This window comes from Anomaloglossus baeobatrachus, chromosome 8 (assembly GCF_048569485.1).
Source record: "Anomaloglossus baeobatrachus isolate aAnoBae1 chromosome 8, aAnoBae1.hap1, whole genome shotgun sequence".
In the NCBI taxonomy this organism is placed as follows: domain Eukaryota; kingdom Metazoa; phylum Chordata; class Amphibia; order Anura; family Aromobatidae; genus Anomaloglossus; species Anomaloglossus baeobatrachus.
Window position 1 is genome coordinate 18,397,139 of NC_134360.1, and position 19,044 is coordinate 18,416,182.

A 19,044-nucleotide genomic window follows, 5' to 3' on the forward strand; every position below is an offset into this window, starting at 1 on the left:
TGCGCAGATGAGATCTTGAGCCGAGAGCTCCATCTGCGCATGCGCCGACTCCGGGGGCCATTATTTGAAGCCCGCACCTCTGCCATTTTCAGCCCACACAGCGCACTGCCCACAGCACCTCCCGTGACCCCTCTCCAACTTCTCCTGTAAGCTACATTCAAAGACACACCTCTCAACTTCCTCCCAAATGTTGGGAGGAAAAGTGCGTATTATAATCCGAAAAATATGGTACTTTAGAAGTCAAATCTGCAATTTTCTGCAAGGAATTCTGCACAAAAAGGCTTCCCTGTCGGATACAAAAAGGGGAGATACTCACCTAGAAACTCTGCTGGGATCGGAGAGGAGGTGACTATATAATTAATTAATTAATTAATTTATTATTTATTTATTAGTATTTTTATTTTTCCTGCACTGTGTCGTATATTTATCGTAGACTTTAATCACATGTTCCTGTCTATAAGAAAAAAATCACAATAAATCCCCGTTGTTTACGCAGGCGATATTGACATGCTGCGGATCGAAGAATCTGGAGGAGCAGTCAATATCCGTCCTGAAAATCAAAACAACGTGTGGGAGAGTTTAGAGAGGTCTCATTCACTTTGCTGGGAATGTTCCTTTGGGGAATTTTCTCTCCAAAAATCTGAACAGAAAGTCCACAAAAAAAAATAAAAATCTTATGTCTCTTCATACTCTTAACTGGAATCTATTATCAGAAAGTGACCTGTTATATTTATCAGGATTTTTGTGCTAACTGTATTATTATTATTAATATTACAATCTGCATAAAAACAAAAAAAAAATACAAATCTTGCAATTTTCACACTGACCTCTAGGGTCCTACTTCTTTTTCTTTAACCCCTTCAGCCCCGGGGCACTTTCCGTTTTTGCGTTTTTGTTTTTTGCTCCCCTTCTTCCGAGAGCCGTAACTTTTTTATTTTTCCGTCAATCTTGCCATATGAGGGCTTGTTTTTTGCGGGACAAGTTGTACTTTTAAATGAAACCATAAGTTTTACCATATGGTGTACTGGAAAGCAGCAAAAAAATTCCAAGTGTGGAAAAATTGCAAAAAAAGTGTGATGGCACAATAGTTTTTGGGATGTTTTATTCACGGTGTTCACTATATGGTAAAACTGATGTGTGGGTATGATACCTGAGGTCGGTGCGAGTTTGTAGACACCAAACATGTATAGGTTTACTTGTATCTAAGGGGTTAAAAAAAATTCACAAGTTTGTCCAATAAAAGTGGCGCACGTTTTGCGCCATTTTCCAAAACACGTAGCGTTCTTATTTTTTGGGATCTATGGCTCAGTGACGGCTTATTTTTTGCGTCTCGAGCTGATGTTTCTAATGGTAGCATTTTTGCGCAGATGCTACGTTTTGATCGCCTGTTATTGCATTTTGCGTAAAACTTGCGGCGACCAAAAAACGTAATTTTGGCGTTTGGAATTTTTTTGCCACTACGCCGTTTACCAATCAGATTAATTGATTTTATATTTTGATAGAGCGGGCATTTCTGAACGCGGCGATACCAAATATGTGTATATTTATTTATTTTTTAACCCTTTAATTTTCAATGGGGGGAAAGGGGGGTGATTTGAACTTTTAGGTTTTTTGTTTTTTTTTTAATTTTTTAAAACTTTTTTTTTACTTTTTTTATTTTATTTTACTAGTCCCCCTAGGGGGCTATAGCGATCAGCAATCCGATTGCTGATCGCTATCTGCTGATCACAGCTATACCGCTGTAATCAGCAGATTCAGTCACTTTCTTTCTTCCTCTGCTCCGTGCCGAGGAAGAATGAAAGTGAAACTTCTTAGCACCAGGCGTCATCACATGACCCTGTGCTACGATGGCAACCACCGAACGTCACGTGATCACTCACGTGACGTCCGGAGGGGGCGGCGGTAAGAAAAAAAGATGGCCGCGCGCATATAGATCTCGCTGCCAGACTTTGGCAGCGAGATCTAAGGGGTTAATGTTCCGGGTGGAATGCGATTCCACTCGGAACATGTAGGCACACATGTCAGCTGTTGAAAACAGCTGATATGTGTGCCGATCCACGCCGCCTGCCCGCGGCAGGGGGCGGGGATTACCGGGACACGATCCATGACGGAAAGATCCGTCCATGGTCGTGAAGGGGTTAAGGAATAGTTTTTAAAAGTTTCATGATCAACACAGACTGGATAATAATGACTGATATCACCTCTATACACAGCTGATAACACAGGATCCAACATTCACAATAGGTGATGTCACAGCTCACCTCCTGTACAATGACTGATAGCACCTCTATGTACAGTAGATAACACAGGATCCACAATTCACAATAGGTGATGTCACAGCTCACCTCCTCCTGTATAATAACTGATAACACCTCTGTACAGTAGATAATACAGGATCCACCATTCACAATAGGTGATGTCACAGCTAACCTCCTCCTGTATAATAACTGATAACACCTCTATACACACTAGATAACACTGGATCCACCATTCACAATAGGTGATGTCACAGCTAACCTCCTCCTGTATAATAACTGATAACACCTCTATGTACAGTAGATAATACAGGATCCACCATTCACAATAGGCAATGTCACAGCTCACCTCCTCCTCCTGTACAATGACTGATAGCACCTCTATACACAGTTGATAACACAGGATCCACCATTCATAATAGATGATGTCACAGCTCACCTCCTCCTCCTGTACAATGACTGATAACATCTCTATACAAAGCTGATAACACAGGATCCACCATTCACAATAGGTGATGTCACAGCTCACCTCCTCCTGTATAATAACTGATAACACCTCTATGTACAGTAGATAATACAGGATCCACCATTCACAATAGGTGATGTCACAGCTCACCCCCTCCTACTATACAATAAGTGATAACACTTCTACATACAGTAGATAACACAGGATCCACCATTCACAATAGGCAATGTCACACCTCACCTCCTCCTCCTATACAATGACTGATAACATCTCTATACACAGCTGATAACACAGGATCCACCATTCACAATAGGTGATGTCACAGCTCACCTCCTCCCTTAAAATAACTGATAACACCTCTATGTACAGTAGATAATAAAGTATCCACTATTCACAATAGGCAATGTCACAGCTCACCTCCTCCTCCTTCTGTACACTGACTGGTAACACCTCTATACACAGTAGATAACACTGGATCCACCATTCACAATAGGTGATGTCACAGATCACCTCCTCCTCCTTTACAATAACTGAGAACACCTCTATACACAGTAGAAAACACAGGATCCACCATTTACAATAGGTGATGTCACAGCTCACTTCCTCCTCCTCCTGTTCAATGACTGATAACACCTCCATATACAGTAGATAACACAGGATCCACCATTCACAATAGGTGATGTCACAACTCACCTCCTCCTCTTCCTGTTCAATGACTGATAACACCTCCATATACAGTAGATAACACAGGATCCACCATTCACAATAGGTGATGTCACAACTCACCTCCTCTCCATGCTGTGACCCCCACCAGTCAGACATTGGTGGTATAGTCTTTGAGGAGACATCCACTCTTAATGAATTGACGGGCTATCTTCAATACCTCTACATAAGACGCCTGCACCTCCGGTGGGTAGGCCCCCGTCCCGGCACACGCGGTAAATCAGCATTAGCCGCTTCCGTTTCCCGATACAATTTTCGCTATTAAATATTAGTATTCATACACTGCGTTCCAGTTTTTACTTGTAATATCACATGATGAATGGCGATGGAGAATCTGGAATGGGAACACTTTATATTAATGCTAGCAATAAACAAATTAAAGGCTCATTTATTGTGGGGATGTATTAATTTACTATAAAGTTCTGCTGATAGAAATAATTGAGAATATGCTCGCAACTTCACCACAATTAATCTCACAACCATTAGCACCAGACTGTATTTTTAATACATTTTTTTTTTAGATTATCATTATTTTATGCCTATGCAGAGAATTTGTGAAACTAACTTCTGCCTTCGGATATTGCTATTTATTTCTCAGCAGAGCAGACGGGATTTAGGGCTATGTTCATCCATCAGCGCGGCTGCACGGTTTTCTCTTAAAGGGAACCTGTCACCTGCTCAACTGTGGGGGGTCTGATCCGGTCCGGCACAATGGGCGTCGCTGATCTTGACCGGGTGCGATCATCGCCCTCTATCCTGCTTTGTGTGGATGACGCTTCCTATGTCATCCACACAGTGTCCTCTGTTGAGCTTCTGCGCATGTGCACTGTGATCTGCCATGCTGAGGGCAGAGCAAAGTATTGTAGTGCGCAGGGGCGGGGAAAGGTCACAGAACGCCCACACATGCGCACTGCAATACTATGCTGTCTCCTCAGCATGGCAGAGAGAAGTGTACGCGCGCAGGAGCGCAATGGATGGGCGTTGCTGATCTTGACCTGTGCGATCGCCTTCCTCTTTCCTGCTTCGTGTGGATAATGCATCCTATGTCATGCACACAGTCTCCTCTGTTGCGCTCCTGCGCACTTCTGTCTGCCATGCTGAGGGCAGAGCAAAGTATTGTAGTGTGCAGATCTGGGGAAAGGTCAATGAACGCAAGTGCATGCGCACTACAATACTTTGCTCTCTCCTCAGCATGGCAGAGAAGTGTGCATGTGCAGGAGTGCAATGGATGAGCGTTGCTGATCTTGACCCGGTGCGATCACCTTCCTCTTTCTTGCTTCATGTGGATAACACATCCTACGTCATGCACTCAGTGTCCTCCATTGCACTACTGCGCATGCGCACTTTGATCTGCCTTGCAGAGAGCAGAGCAAAATACTGTAATGCGCAGGTGCAAGAAAAGGTCAAAGACCACCCACTCATGCGCACTACAATGCTTTGCTTTGTCCTCAGCATGGCTGAGAGAAGTGTGCATGCACAGGAGTGCAATGCATGGGCGTCGCTCATCTTGACCCGCTGCGATCGCCGTCCTCTTCCGTGCTTTATGTGGATGACGCCTCTTACGTCATCCACACAGTGTCCTCCGTTGCGCTTCTGCACATGTGCACTTTGATCTGCCATGCTGAGGGCAGACCAAAATACTATAATGCGCAGTTACGAGAAAAGGTCAAAGACTGCCAGTGCATGCGCACTACAATGCTGTGCTCTGTCCTCAGCATGGCTAGAGAAGTGAACATGCGCAGGAGCGCAAGGGATGGGCATTGCTGATCTTGATCAGGTGTGATCGCCTCCCTCTTTCCTCCTTCATGTGGATGACGCATCCTATGTTATCCACACTGTGTCCTCCGTTGTGCTCCTGCGCTAGCGCACTTCTCTCTGCCATGGTGAGGGCAGAGAAAAATACTATAATGCGCATTTGCGAGAAAAGTTCAAAGACTACCAGTGCATGCGCACTACAATGCTTTGCTCTGTTCTCAGCAGGGTGGAGAGAAGTACGCATGCGCAGGAGCGCAATGGATGGGCGTCGATGATCTTGACCAGATGCGATCGCCGTCCTCTTTCCTGCCTTGTGTGGATGACGTGTCCTATGTTATCCACACTGTGTCCTCCGTTACGCTCCTGCGCATGTGCACTTCTCTCTGCCATGCTGCGGACAGAGCAAAGTATTGTAGTGTGCAGGCACAGGGAAAGGTCAAAGACCGCCTGAGCATGTGCACTACAATACTTTGCTCTGCCCCAAGGAGAGCAGAGAGAAGTGAGCGTGCGCAGGAGCGCAATGTAGGGGACTGTTTGAATGACATAGGACGCATCATCCTCACGAAGCATGAAAGAGGATGGAGATCGCACGGGTAAGGATCAGCGACACCCAGCTATTGTGATATTGCACATGCGCACATCTCTCTGCCATGCTTAGGAGAGAGCAAAGTATTGTAGTGGACATGGGCGGGCGTTCTTTGCCCTTTCCCCATACCTGTGCATTACAATACTTTGCTCTGCCCTCAGCAGGGCAGATCAAAATGCGCATGCGCAGGAACACAATGGAGGACACCGTGTGGATGACGTAGCTTACACAAAAATTTGGGACTTTTGTATCCTAGTTGTTTAGTGTAAAACCAAAAATAATTTCCAAAAATAATAAGATAATGTGCTAAATGTGGTAAACAGAAGTATCCCAACTCAGGGAATCCCTCCCATGAAAATGCCCCCAAGCCATCCTGCGCATCCACATTTCTCTCCGCCCTGCTGAGGACAAAGCAAAGCATTGTAGTGCTCATGAGTGGGTGGTCTTTGACCTTTCCTCGTGTCTGTGCATTACAGTATTTTGCTATGCCCTCAGCAAGGCAGATCAAAGTGTGCATGCGCAAGAGCGCAACGGGGAACACTGTGTGCATGACGTAGGATGTGTTATCCACATGAAGCAGGAAAGAGGAAGGCGATCGCATCGGGTCAAGATCAGCAACGCTCATCCATTGCACTCCTGCACATGTACACTTCTCTCTGCCATACTGAGGAGAGAGAAAAGTATTGTAGTCCCTGTGCACTACAATACCTTGCTCTGCCCTCAGCATGGCAGAGATAAGTGCGCAGGAGCGCAACGGAGGACACTGTGTGCATGACATAGGATGCATTATTCACACGAAGCAGGAAAGAGGAAGGCGATGGCATCGGGTCAAGATCAGTAATGCTCATCCATTGCGATCCTACGCGCGTACACTTCTCTCTGCCATGCTGAGGAGAGAGCAAAGTATTGTAGTGCTCATGTGTGGGTGTTCTTTGACCTTTCCCCGCCCCTGCGCACTACAATACTTTGTTCTGTCCTTAGTATGGCAGAGCGAAGTGCACATGTGCAGGACAGCAGCGGAGGACTCAGTGTGGATAACGTAGGACACGTCATCCACTCAAAGCAGGAAAGAGGAAGGCGATCGCACCTGGTCAAGATCAGCAACGTCCATCCATTGCGCTCCTGCGCATGCACATTTCTCTCTGCCATGCTGAGGAGAGAGCAAAGTATTGTAGTGCGCATGCGCGGGCGTTCTTTGCCCTTTCCCCATACCTGTGCATTACAGTACTTTGCTCTGCCCTCAGCATGGCAGATTACAGTGCGAATGCACGGAAACACAACGGAGGACACTGTCTGGATGACGTAGCTTACACAAAAATTTGGGACTTTTATATCCTGGTTGTTTAGCGTAAAAAAAACAAAATAAATCCTCCCAATGTATCCAGTCCCATTTTATCATGTGTATTTGATAAACATGGCGTCATTTTCACACAACACGATGCATTTAGATAAATCCAATGATTACCCCTCTTCGGCCAAGAAAACCGACCCTTCGGGGGAAAGTTAAGTTAGGACAAAGCCTTAGACGTCCAGGACACTTACGCATTTGCTTGCTCTCCTTTGGCAGCTGCATCTTGATCGTCTGGCTGCTTCCTTCAAGGACAAAGACGAAACTCTTCACTTCCTTATCAAAGTCCTTGAATCATATTAATAAAAATATAATAAATTAGCCATCAAATGCTATTAGAAGAACCACTGAGCAGAACTGATAAAAGAAGAGGCTTTTTCTTTTTTTTTTCAGTTTGGGTTCGCAGCCGTTGCGCCCCCCGGGAGCGTCTGATCGCAGGTAATGTAGTGTAAGCGGCTGAATGACAGGTGAATGCTGTTCATTAATCCACGCACCAATTGTCCTAATCAATTTTCTAAAGCATGTTATTATTTTTAGATTAAAAGTAAATCAGCTGCTACAACCCGCACCGCTGTGTGCAATGTAGCCGCGCTGCCATTACTATGTATTAGAACCCGGCAGTAGAGCAAATTTAAAGGAAACTTTATGCTCTTGAATGAAATCAATGTCATTTATTATATGTCCTGCTGTTTGCCAGTACAAGGTTAGTATAGGTTTAGGTTGTTGCTTAGCAAAACGGTATATAGCCAGTGGGCGACTGCATTGGATTTTAATGCCACCATCGACACCAATGTAGTAATTATAGGTTAAGTACATATAATAGTAATGAATTTTCTGCTCCGTTTATGAAAGAGACGAAAGCGTCTGAAGATCCTCAAATTTTATTCCTTTTTTTAGGGATTTATCGTCAACTTGAAGATCCTTTTTACACTGACAAGCAAAAGGGTAACAATGTTTTGGGCTTTTGTCTTTCAGGCTCCATATCTCACCGTCCACTGCAGCTCTTTATCAAAAACAGCATTCCAAAAACAGAAATAAAGGGACCCAAATTTGCTGCCCAAAACATAAGCCCCGGTGTGACAAGTAGCTAAGCTTCACCATAGGTAAGCCCTTTTGAATGGGACCTGCCATGTCAATCACCTGATTGCTATGGACTTAAGGGGGCTTTACACGCAACGACATCGCTAACAAGATGTCGTTGGGGGTCACGGAATTCGTGACGCACATCCGGCCTCATTAGCGACGTCATTGCGTGTGAAACGTACGAATGACCGCTAACGATCAAAAATACTCACCTAATTGTTGATCGTTGACACGTCGTTCTAATCCCAAATATCGTTGCTGTTGCAGGACGCAGGTTGTTCGTCGTTCCTGAGGCAGCACACATCGCTACGTGTGACACCCCAGGAACGACGAACAACACCTTACCTGTGTCCTCTGGCAACGAGGTGGGCATCACTTTCTTTCGGCTGCTCTCCGCCCCTCCGCTTCTATTGGACGCCTGCTGTGTGATGTCGCTGTGACGCTGCACGAACCGCCCCCTTAGAAAGGAGGTGGTTTGCCGGCCACAGCGACGTCGCTAGGCAGGTAAGTACATGTGATGGGTCCTAGCGATATCGCTGCGTGTAAAGCAGCCTTTACACTGACAAGCAAAATGGTAACAATGTTTTGCACTTTTGGCTTTCAGGCTCCATATCTCACCATCCTCTACAGCTTTGAACGTGAGACGACCTTCATGAAATAGACAATCATCTTCTAATACTATGGATATGAAAAGGACGACATGGTGCTCCAGCAGAACAACGACCCGAAGCATACGGCGAGATTGGAGAAGAAATGGTTCAGTGACAATGTAGTAGAGGAGCTGGATTGTCCCCACAGTCCCCAGAACTTCATTCTATAGACAATCATCTTGGCTATCTCATACATAAATGTGACTTGCAACTATTTAGCAAATGATTAGTTATGCAGATTCTTCTCATGTCTCTGCATTGTTACTGTTTTGCTCTTTTTTCTTCCCGTATACTACAAATTACAACCTGTTCTCACATTCCCTAATAGCTCAGTGTGTTATTAGGTTGATTCCCAAGTGAAAGGTCAATGGTTCAAATCGATGAGCAGCCATGAAGATTTCCCAAGAAAAGAGAAACAGCATCATCCGGCTCATCGATAGTAAAGTAAATTGCCAAACTGCATCATGTGCGGCCATGACAGTTGGAAGAATAAGAAATGAAATCCGCCATCCATTCAAAAGCCAAGAGGAGACGTCCAGGCAAAATATCAGAGTTAACAAGTCAGGTCATCACAAGGTCTATCAGTTTTGATGACACCCGGCAGTGGAGGCGGCTCGTGTGCTTCATAATAGTGAGATGATAGACGTCCATGCAAGGACCGAGCGACGCGCGTTACACAAGTCTAGTATAGTGGCCTGAAAAAAGGTGAAGAAGCCTCAACTGCTCAAGGTTACAAAAGAGAATGAAACGTGGAAGATTGGAAATGGGTGATTTGGAGAGATGAGACGAAAGTGAATAGACGGCTCTGAAGGGGAAATGGGTCTGGAAGAAACAAGGGAAGAAGGGGCGAACGGATCGAGAAATTGAAGAAACTGTCAAGTTCAGTGGATGAAGCCTGATAACATGGGAAGTTTAAAGACAAAGGCATTGGATACTTCACCAGTATTGATGGTGGTCTCACTGTTGAGCTATATGTGAGGATCCTACAAGACAAGTTACTTCATACACTCGAGTACTATGGGTATGAAATGGATGACAGTGTTCCAGCAGGACAACGCCCCGAAGAATACGCCCAGATTGTAGAAGAAATGGCTCAATGACAATAAAGTAGAGGAGCTGGATTGTCTCCACAGTGTCCAGACCTCAATCCAAGCCAACACTTGTGGGTAGAGAAAAAGCTGTATACATCACCAAGTGAGCAACCAGTATACACCAACACTGGGAACGTGGAGAAAAGACCCGATCAATTTACACCAACACTGGGAACGTGGAGAAGAGATCTGACCAGTATACACCAACACTGGGAACATGGAGAAGAGACCTGACCAGTATACACCAACACTGGGAACATGGAGAAGAGATCTGACCAGTATACACCAACACTGGGAACATGGAGAAGAGACCTGACCAGTATACACCAACACTGGGAACATGGAGAAGAGACCTGACCAGTATACACCAACACTGGGAACATGGAGAAGAGACCTGACCAGTATACACCAACACTGGAAACATGGAGAAGAGACCTGACCAGTATACACCAACACTGGGAACATGGAGAAGAGACCTGACCAGTATACACCAACACTGGGAACGTGGAGAAGAGACCTGACCAGTATACACCAATACTGGGAACATGGAGAAGAGACCTGACCAGTATACACCAACACTGGGAACATGGAAAAGAGACCTGACCAGTATACACCAACACTGGGAACATGGAGAAGAGACCTGACCAGTATACACCAACACTGGGAACATGGAGAAGAAACCTGACCAGTATACACCAACACTGGGAACGTGGAGAAGAAACCTGACCAGTATACACCAACACTGGGAACATGGAGAAGAGACCTGACCAGTATACACCAACACTGGGAACATGGAGAAGAGACCTGACCAGTATACACCAACACTGGGAACGTGGAGAAGAGACCTGACCAGTATACACAGACACTGGGAATGTGGAGAAGAGATCTGACCAGTATACACCAACACTGGGAACATGGAGAAGAGACCTGACCAGTATACACCAACACTGGGAACATGGAGAAGAGACCTGACCAGTATACACCAACACTGGGAACATGGAGAAGAGACCTGACCAGTATACACAGACACTGGGAATGTGGAGAAGAGATCTGACCAGTATACACCAACACTGGGAACATGGAGAAGAGACCTGACCAGTATACATCAACACTGGGAACATGGAGAAGAGACCTGACCAGTATACACCAACACTGGGAACATGGAGAAGAGACCTGACCAGTATACACCAACACTGGGAACATGGAGAAGAGACCTGACCAGTATACACCAACACTGGGAACGTGGAGAAAAGACCCGATCAATATACACCAACACTGGGAACGTGGAGAAGAGATCTGACCAGTATACACCAACACTGGGAATGTGGAGAAGAGACCTGACCAGTATACACCAACACTGGGAACATGGAGAAGAGACCTGACCAGTATACACCAACACTGGGAACGTGGAGAAGAGATCTGACCAGTATACACCAACACTGGGAACGTGGAGACCTGACCAGTATACACCAACACTGGGAACATGGAGAAGAGACCTGAGCAGTATACACCAACACTGGGAACGTGGAGAAGAGACCTGACCAGTATACACCAACACTGGGAACGTGGAGAAGAGATCTGACCAGTATACACCAACACTGGGAATGTGGAGAAGAGACCTGACCAGTATACACCAACACTGGGAACATGGAGAAGAGACCTGACCAGTATACACCAACATTGGGAACGTGTAGAAGAGACCTGACCAGTATACACCAACACTGGGAACGTGGAGAAGAGATCTGACCAGTATACACCAACACTGGGAACGTGGAGACCTGACCAGTATACACCAACACTGGGAACATGGAGAAGAGACCTGAGCAGTATACACCAACACTGGGAATGTGTAGAAGAGACCTGACCAGTATACACCAACACTGGGAACGTGGAGAAGAGACCTGACCAGTATATACCAACACTGGGAACGTGGAGAAGAGACCTGACCAGCATACACCAACATTGGGAACGTGGAGAAGAGACCTGACCAGTATACACCAACATTGGGAACGTGGAGAAGAGACCTGACCAGTATACACCAACACTGGGAACGTGGAGAAGAGATCTGACCAGTATACACCAACACTGGGAACGTGCATTAGAGACCTGAGATCAGATTTCGGTAGAGACATGCCTGAATCTGATCGAGAGCCCAGAAGGAAATTTAAATTTAGATTTTTAGGAGCAATAGATGCTTCGGGTCGTTGTCCTTCTGGAACACTATGTTGTCCTTTTCATACCCATAGTAGTCGAGTGTATGAAGTAACTCGTCTTGTAGGATCGTCATATATAGCTCAGCATTGAGACCACCATCAAGTATCCAAAACCTTTGGCTGTGAAACACCCCCATATCAACAGGCTTAATCCACTGAACTTTACAGCTACTTCACTTTCTTGGTCTGTTCGCCCCTTTTTCTTTGTTTCTTCCAGACACATTTTCCCCATCAGAGCCATCTATTCACTTTCATCTCATTGCTCCAAATCACCCATTTCCTATCTTTCACTTTTCATACTTCTTTTCAGACTCGAGCCGACGCGTCTTATGATGATATTGTAGTTGAGGCTTCTTCACCTTTTTTCGGGCCACCATTCCAGACTTGTGTAATGTGCGTCGCTCGGTGCTTCCATGGACGTCTGTGATCTCACTATTATGAAACATACGAGCCGCCTCCACTGCCGGGCGTCATCAAAACTGATAGACCTTGTGATGACCCAACTTGTTGAGTCCGATAATTTTCATGGACGTCACCTCTTTTCTCTTGAATGGATGGACGGATTTCATTTCTTATTATTCCACCTGTCATGGCCGCACATGATGCAGTTTGGCAATTTTCTTGGCTAAGAGACCGATATCAATGAGCTGGATGATGCGGCTTCTCTTTTCTTGGGAAATCTTCATGGCTGCTCTTTGGTTCGAACCTGTGACCTCTTGCTTGGAAATGAACCTAATAAGACACTGAGCTATTACGGAATGTAAGAACAGGTTGTAATTTGTAGTATACAGGAAGAAAATGGAGCAAAACAGTAACAATATAGTGACCTGACAAGAATCTGTATAACTAATCATATGCTAAATAGTTCCAAGTCACATTTATGTATAAGATAGTCAAGAAGATCTAATATATAAAGCTGAATGTATAATGTATGTATGTGTATATGTCTGCTAAAGGAATCCGCACCGTCGCATGTACAATCACGAAATTTTGCACAGACGCCTCATGTGACTCAGGGAACGTCATAGACTATGTTTGGGCGGGAAAATTTAACCCCGTCCTTTCCAGTTACTCTACAAAAATCCTGCCTCCATTAATCTGAATGAAGCTGGGAGCTCTAGGCTATAAATAGCAACTGTCAGTGGTTGCTATAGGAACAAAATAAACTGTTAGTATAAGAAGCTTATGTGTGAGGTAAAAAGAAGTCGGTGGTGAGACGGATAGAGAAAGACGGAGACAGCCCGGCAAAGAGACAGCCCGGCAAAGAGACAGCCCGGGAAAGAGACAGCCCGGGAAAGAGACAGCCCGGGAAAGAGACAGCCCGGGAAAGAGATAGCTGGGCAAAGAGACAGCCCTGGAGAGAGACAGCCCGGGCAAAGAGACAGACCGGCAAAGAGACAGCCCGGCAGAGACAGCCCGGCAAAGAGACAGCCCGGCAAAGAAACAGCCCGGCAAAGAAACAGCCCGGGAAAGAGACAGCCCGGGAAAGAGACAGCCCGGGAAAGAGATAGCTGGGCAAAGAGACAGCCCGGGCAAAGAGACAGACCGGCAAAGAGACAGCCCGGCAAAGAGACAGCCCGGCAAAGAGACAACCCGAGAAAGAGACAGCCCGGGAAAGAGACAGCCCGGGAAAGAGACAGCCCGGGAAAGAGACAGCCCGGGAAAGAGACAGCTGAGCAAAGAGACAGCCCTGGAAAGAGACAGCCCGGGCAAAGAGACAGACCGGGAAAGAGACAGCCCGGGAAAGAGACAGCCCGGGAAAGAGACAGCCCGGGAAAGAGACAGCCCGGGAAAGAGACAGACAGGGAAAGGGACAGCCGGGCAAAGTGACAGCCCTGGAGAGAGACAGCCCTGGAAAGAAACAGCCGGGCAAAGAGACAGCCCTGGAGAGAGACAGCCCTGGAGAGAGACAGCCGGGGAAAGAGACAGCCTTGGAAAGGGACAGCCCTAGAAAGAGACAGCCCTAGAGAGAGACAGCCCTAGAGAGAGAGACAGACCTAGAAAGAGACAGACCTAGAAAGAGACAGACCTAGAAAGAGACAGACCTAGAAAGAGACAGACCTAGAAAGAGACAGACCTAGAAAGAGACAGATGGGGAAAGAGACAGACGGGGAAAGGGACAGCCCTGGAAAGAGACAGCCGGGCAAAGAGACAGCTGGGCAAAGAGACAGCCGGGCAAAGAGACGACCGGGAAAGAGACAGACCGGGAAAGAGACAGACCGGGAAAGAGACAGACCGGGAAAGAGACAGACCGGGAAAGAGACAGACCGGGAAAGAGACAGACCGGGAAAGAGACAGACCGGGAAAGAGACAGACCGGGAAAGAGACAGACAGCCGGGCAAAGAGACAGAGAGAGAGAGAGAGAGTCAGACAGATACAAAGAATGAGATAGATAGACTGATGCAAATACAGACAGAGAGATAGAAACAGACAGACAAGGAAAGAGACAGACAGTGAGACAGACAGGCAGCAACACACAGACAGAGACTGGGAGAGAGATAGTTACTATCCCAAGCAACGCCCTGCTACTACAGCTAGTTGTCTATAAAATGAAGGATGTCTCACACTCAGAGCTGTAGAGGATGGTGAGATATGGAGCCTGAAAGTCAAATGTTCAGAACATTGTTACCCTTTTGCTTGTCAGTGTAAGTCCATAGCAATCAGGTGACTGACATGGCAGGTCCATTTCGAAAGGGGTTATCTACGGTGAGGCTTAGTTACTTATCACAATGGGGCTTATGTTATGGCAAATTTGAGCTTTTTTATTTCTATTATTGGGATGCTGTTTTCGATAAAGAGCTGTAGGAAGAATCCCCATGTAATAGGCACAACATTGCCCACTAATACGTCATCAATGACTATCTGTTGTATATCTGTAATATGTATCTCCAATCATGGCTTCATTATATATTAGAAAATTAAATTAAGTACATTAGAAAATTAAAAAACAAACAAACAGATTTCTCAACAATCTGATATGTTAACAAAATACACAGAATAAGATCTGTTTACAAGATAGTCAGAAAGTAATATAAAATTATCACCACTAAATCTGAAGGGGGCAGCCAAAAAGACTGTTCATCTCCAAAATGTAAAGGTTACCATCTGGCAATATGGAGCGAGGCTTGTCTAAAATTTACTGTATTAATTCTTACTTTCCAGATTGCTGATTGACTGCCAAATAGTCTCCACTTGGCCACTGGATCCTTTCCTTGAGCACTAAATACTTCAACAAATGGTCCCCCCTGAAAGACATTCAATGTGAACACAAACTATTAGTAATGCAGAAAAATCTATAACTATAAATATGTAATATTACAAATATTTCAGCTTTTTTTACATTGATAATATAAAATGTTATCTAAGTCCGGCCACCACTAGGGGGAGCTCCTTAGATACATATTTATATACTTCCCGTTTTGAGAGCAATGTTTATAAATACAGAAGTTGGTAATTTTGCAGTAGGTCAGAAATTCTAAACTTTTCGAAGTTCTAAAACATTTTGAATAGGGAAATGTAGAGAGTTTCTGCTCTGATAACTGCAAAAATACTTAGTGTAAAAACACACTTAAGGCCTTGTGCACATAGGGCTTTTTTCATGCTTTTTTTCTTTGCTTTTTTTAATAAATAAAAAGCAAGGAAGAATCATCCCAGCAAAGTCTACAAGAATCCTGACTTGCTGTGTCAACATTGCTTCTTTTTTCCTTGCTAAAAAAAGAAGAAGCATGTCAATTGGTTCTGCTTTTTTCCCCCTATCTCAATAGATAAGAAGCATGAAAAATAAGCATGAAAATAAGCATTAAAAATAAACATGAAAATAAGCATTAAAAATAAGCATTGAAAAATAAGCATGAAAAGAAGCATGAAAAATAAGCATGAAAATAAGCATGAAAAATAAGCATGAAAAATAAGCATGAAACGAAGCAAGAAAAATAAGCATGAAAAGAAGCATGAAAATAAGCATACAAAATAAGCATGAAAATAAGCATGAAATGAAGCATGAAAATAAGCAAGAAAAATAAGCATGAAAAGAAGCATGAAAAATAAGCATGAAAAGAAGCATGAAAAATAAGCATGAAAAGAAGCATGAAAAATAGGCATGAAAAGAAGCATAAAAAAAAAGCATGAAAATAAGCATGAAAATAAGCATGGAAAAGAAGCATGGAAAAAAAGCATGAAAGTAAGCATGAAAAGAAGCATGAAAAGAAGCATGGAAAGAAGCATGGAAAAGAAGCATAGAAACGAAGCATGAAAATAAGCATCAAAAAAAGCATGAAAAGAAGCATGAAAAATAGGCATGAAAAGAAGCATGAAAAGAAGCATGAAAATAAGCATGAAAAGAATCATGAAAATAAGCATGAAAAGTAACATGAAAAGAAGCATACAAAATAAGCATGAAAAAAAGCATGAAAAATAAGCATGAAAATACGCATGAAAATAAGCATGAAAATACGCATGGAAAAAAAGCATGACAAATAAGCATGAAAATAAGCATGAAAAGAAGCATGAAAAATAGGCATGAAAATAGGCATGAAAAGAAGCATGAAAAGAAGCATGAAAAGAAATAAAAAAGCATGAAAAAAAGCACAAAAAAAGATTTTTTTTTCCTGCCAAAATATGCTTTTTTGTGTGCTAAAAAAGCAACATGGTCACATAGCCTAAGGGTATGTGTACACACTGCAGATTTGGTGCAGAAATTTTCTGCATCAAATCTTCACCTTCTGGCAGAAAAATGTACCAAAAAAACACATCTAGTTTTGGTCCAGTTTTGGTGTGTTTTTTTCCATTTGTTTTTTTTAGTGAAATCAATGGCTGGAAGCGCTAAAAAATGCAGGAAAAAAATGCCCCAACAATTGATATGCTGCAAATTATTTTCTGCACCAAATCTGCAAGGAAAAAAAAAAGTAACGTGAGCACAGCATTTCATAAATCTCATAGACTTCGCTGGCACAAGGCTAGACATGAAGATTTTGTTGCAGCTTTTGAAAATCTGGATCAAAAACTGCACCAAATCTACAGCGTGTGCAAAAGGCCAAAAGATATGTGCACACAGCTTCTCTTCCAGTAGTGTCATCTCAGGAACCTGCCTCAAAAATCGCTTCAAAAATTTGCTAAAAAAGTGAGCACATGCACTGCAATATAAAAACATCTTGTCAGACTTTTTTACTGCTTCACAAACCGTGTAAAAGAAGTGATTTTACACCTTCTTCAGGTTCTTCCTTTTGGAAGTTGTTCACTATTTTATATACAGTGTGTCCACCCATATCCTGTCCACCGCCATTAACTTGAGAGCGGCGGCAGCTATAGGCATAGAAGTGGTGTCTAGGTATAGTAAAGTAGCCATGCACTATGCAATGAAACCACCTATAGCACCACCTGGTGGAAAACAACGGAGTTAGCATTTTTATCTCGAAAATGGAACGAGATAGAGAAAAAAAGTGAATTACAAAGTTGTAGGGCATCATCAATTCAATACGAATCGACACCTTGCATACAGAAATGCTATGATTAGAAGGTGTAAAACTCACAAGGCTGTGGACGTGAAGCGATACCTCATGGAGACCTTCCTACAAGTCATTGGGTATGGTGGCTGTGTGGAGTGGCCTCCACGCTCACCTGACCTGACCCCATTGGACTTCTTAATGTGAGGTCACATCAAACAGCAGGTGTATGCGACCCGTCCACCAACATTGCAGGACCTACGACGACGTATCACAGATGCTTGTGCAAACGTGACACCTGCCATATTGCACAACGTGCAGCAAGATACAGTATGCTGCGCAGAGGCCAGATGTGCATTGCAGCTGACGGGGGCCACTTTGAGCATCAAAGTTAAATGAGCACCATATGCGAGACCAGCATTCAATGTTTTTTGGGGGGGGGGGGTCATGGGTTTCATATCATAGCATTTCTGTATGCAAGGTGTCGATTCGTATTGAATTGATGATGCCCTACAATTTTTTAATTCACTTTTTTTCTCTATCTCGTTCCGTTTTCGAGATAAAAATGCTAACTCCGTAGTTTTCCACCAGGTGGCGCTATAGGTGGTTTCATTGCGTAGCGCATGGCTACTTTACTATACCTAGACACCACTTCTATGCCTATAGCTGCCACCGTTCTCAAGTTAATGGCGGTGGACAGGATATGGGTGGACACACTGTATACAAGTAAAAAAGAAAACAGATGACTTCGCCAAAGCTGCCGCACAAACTACCAAATGTGATGCCAGTCGCTACTTACGGATAGTATAGATGGAAGGGTAGTCAGACAAGCCGGGACCAAAAAACAGGAGGACGCAACAGGACTCAAGGAGTAAGCAGAAGCGCAGTCAAGTCACGGGTCGAGGGTCAGAATTCCAGGAAAGTACGTATTAGATTCAGGGAGCACACAGAGACATAGTCAGGTAATGGTCTAAGGTCAGAAGCCAGGAGGTAACAACAAGAACAGGGAGCGGGCAGAGAAGGGTCAATAAACAGTCTGGGGTCTAGAAGCGTAGATCTGAACAAAGCACAATCACAAGCCAAGAGCACAACTGCAGAACCAGAGAGTACGACTCGCGAGGTTCTGAGAGAGCATGCTCAGTAATGAAACAAAGCAATTACCAGAAAGGTGGAGCACCTGAGTAATCATCACCTCCCAGAACCTGCATGGAATCCTGTGCTGTCAAACAACCTGTCAGCTAGGACTCAAAGAAACACAGCAGAGCATCTCCAAATGCAAAATGCTCTGCCCAGAGGAATAAAGTCACTGCCAGTTCTGTAGTTCAGGAAGTTGCGGCAGAGCATCACCTATGTGCAAGATGCTCTGCCCAGAGGAATCGTAATACCAGAAAGGCACCAAAGAAGATGCTTCAGAAAAACATTTGAGCTCTATA

At 44.3% G+C, this 19,044-nt stretch overlaps 1 protein-coding gene across 5 annotated transcripts in view; it reads right to left on the bottom strand.

Annotated features, from left to right (window-relative positions):
• Positions 1–19,044, bottom strand: part of CFAP20DC (CFAP20 domain containing) — a 438,163-nt gene that overhangs the window by 379,361 nt on the left and 39,758 nt on the right. For all 5 annotated transcript variants that reach the window (XM_075321351.1, XM_075321349.1, XM_075321348.1 and 2 more), the window contains exons 3-4: positions 15,326–15,415; positions 7,328–7,421 (exon numbers count right to left, since the gene is read on the bottom strand). In XM_075321351.1, the coding sequence (XP_075177466.1) occupies positions 7,328–7,421; positions 15,326–15,415 (184 nt within the window). The remainder of the gene's footprint in view (positions 1–7,327; positions 7,422–15,325; positions 15,416–19,044) is intronic.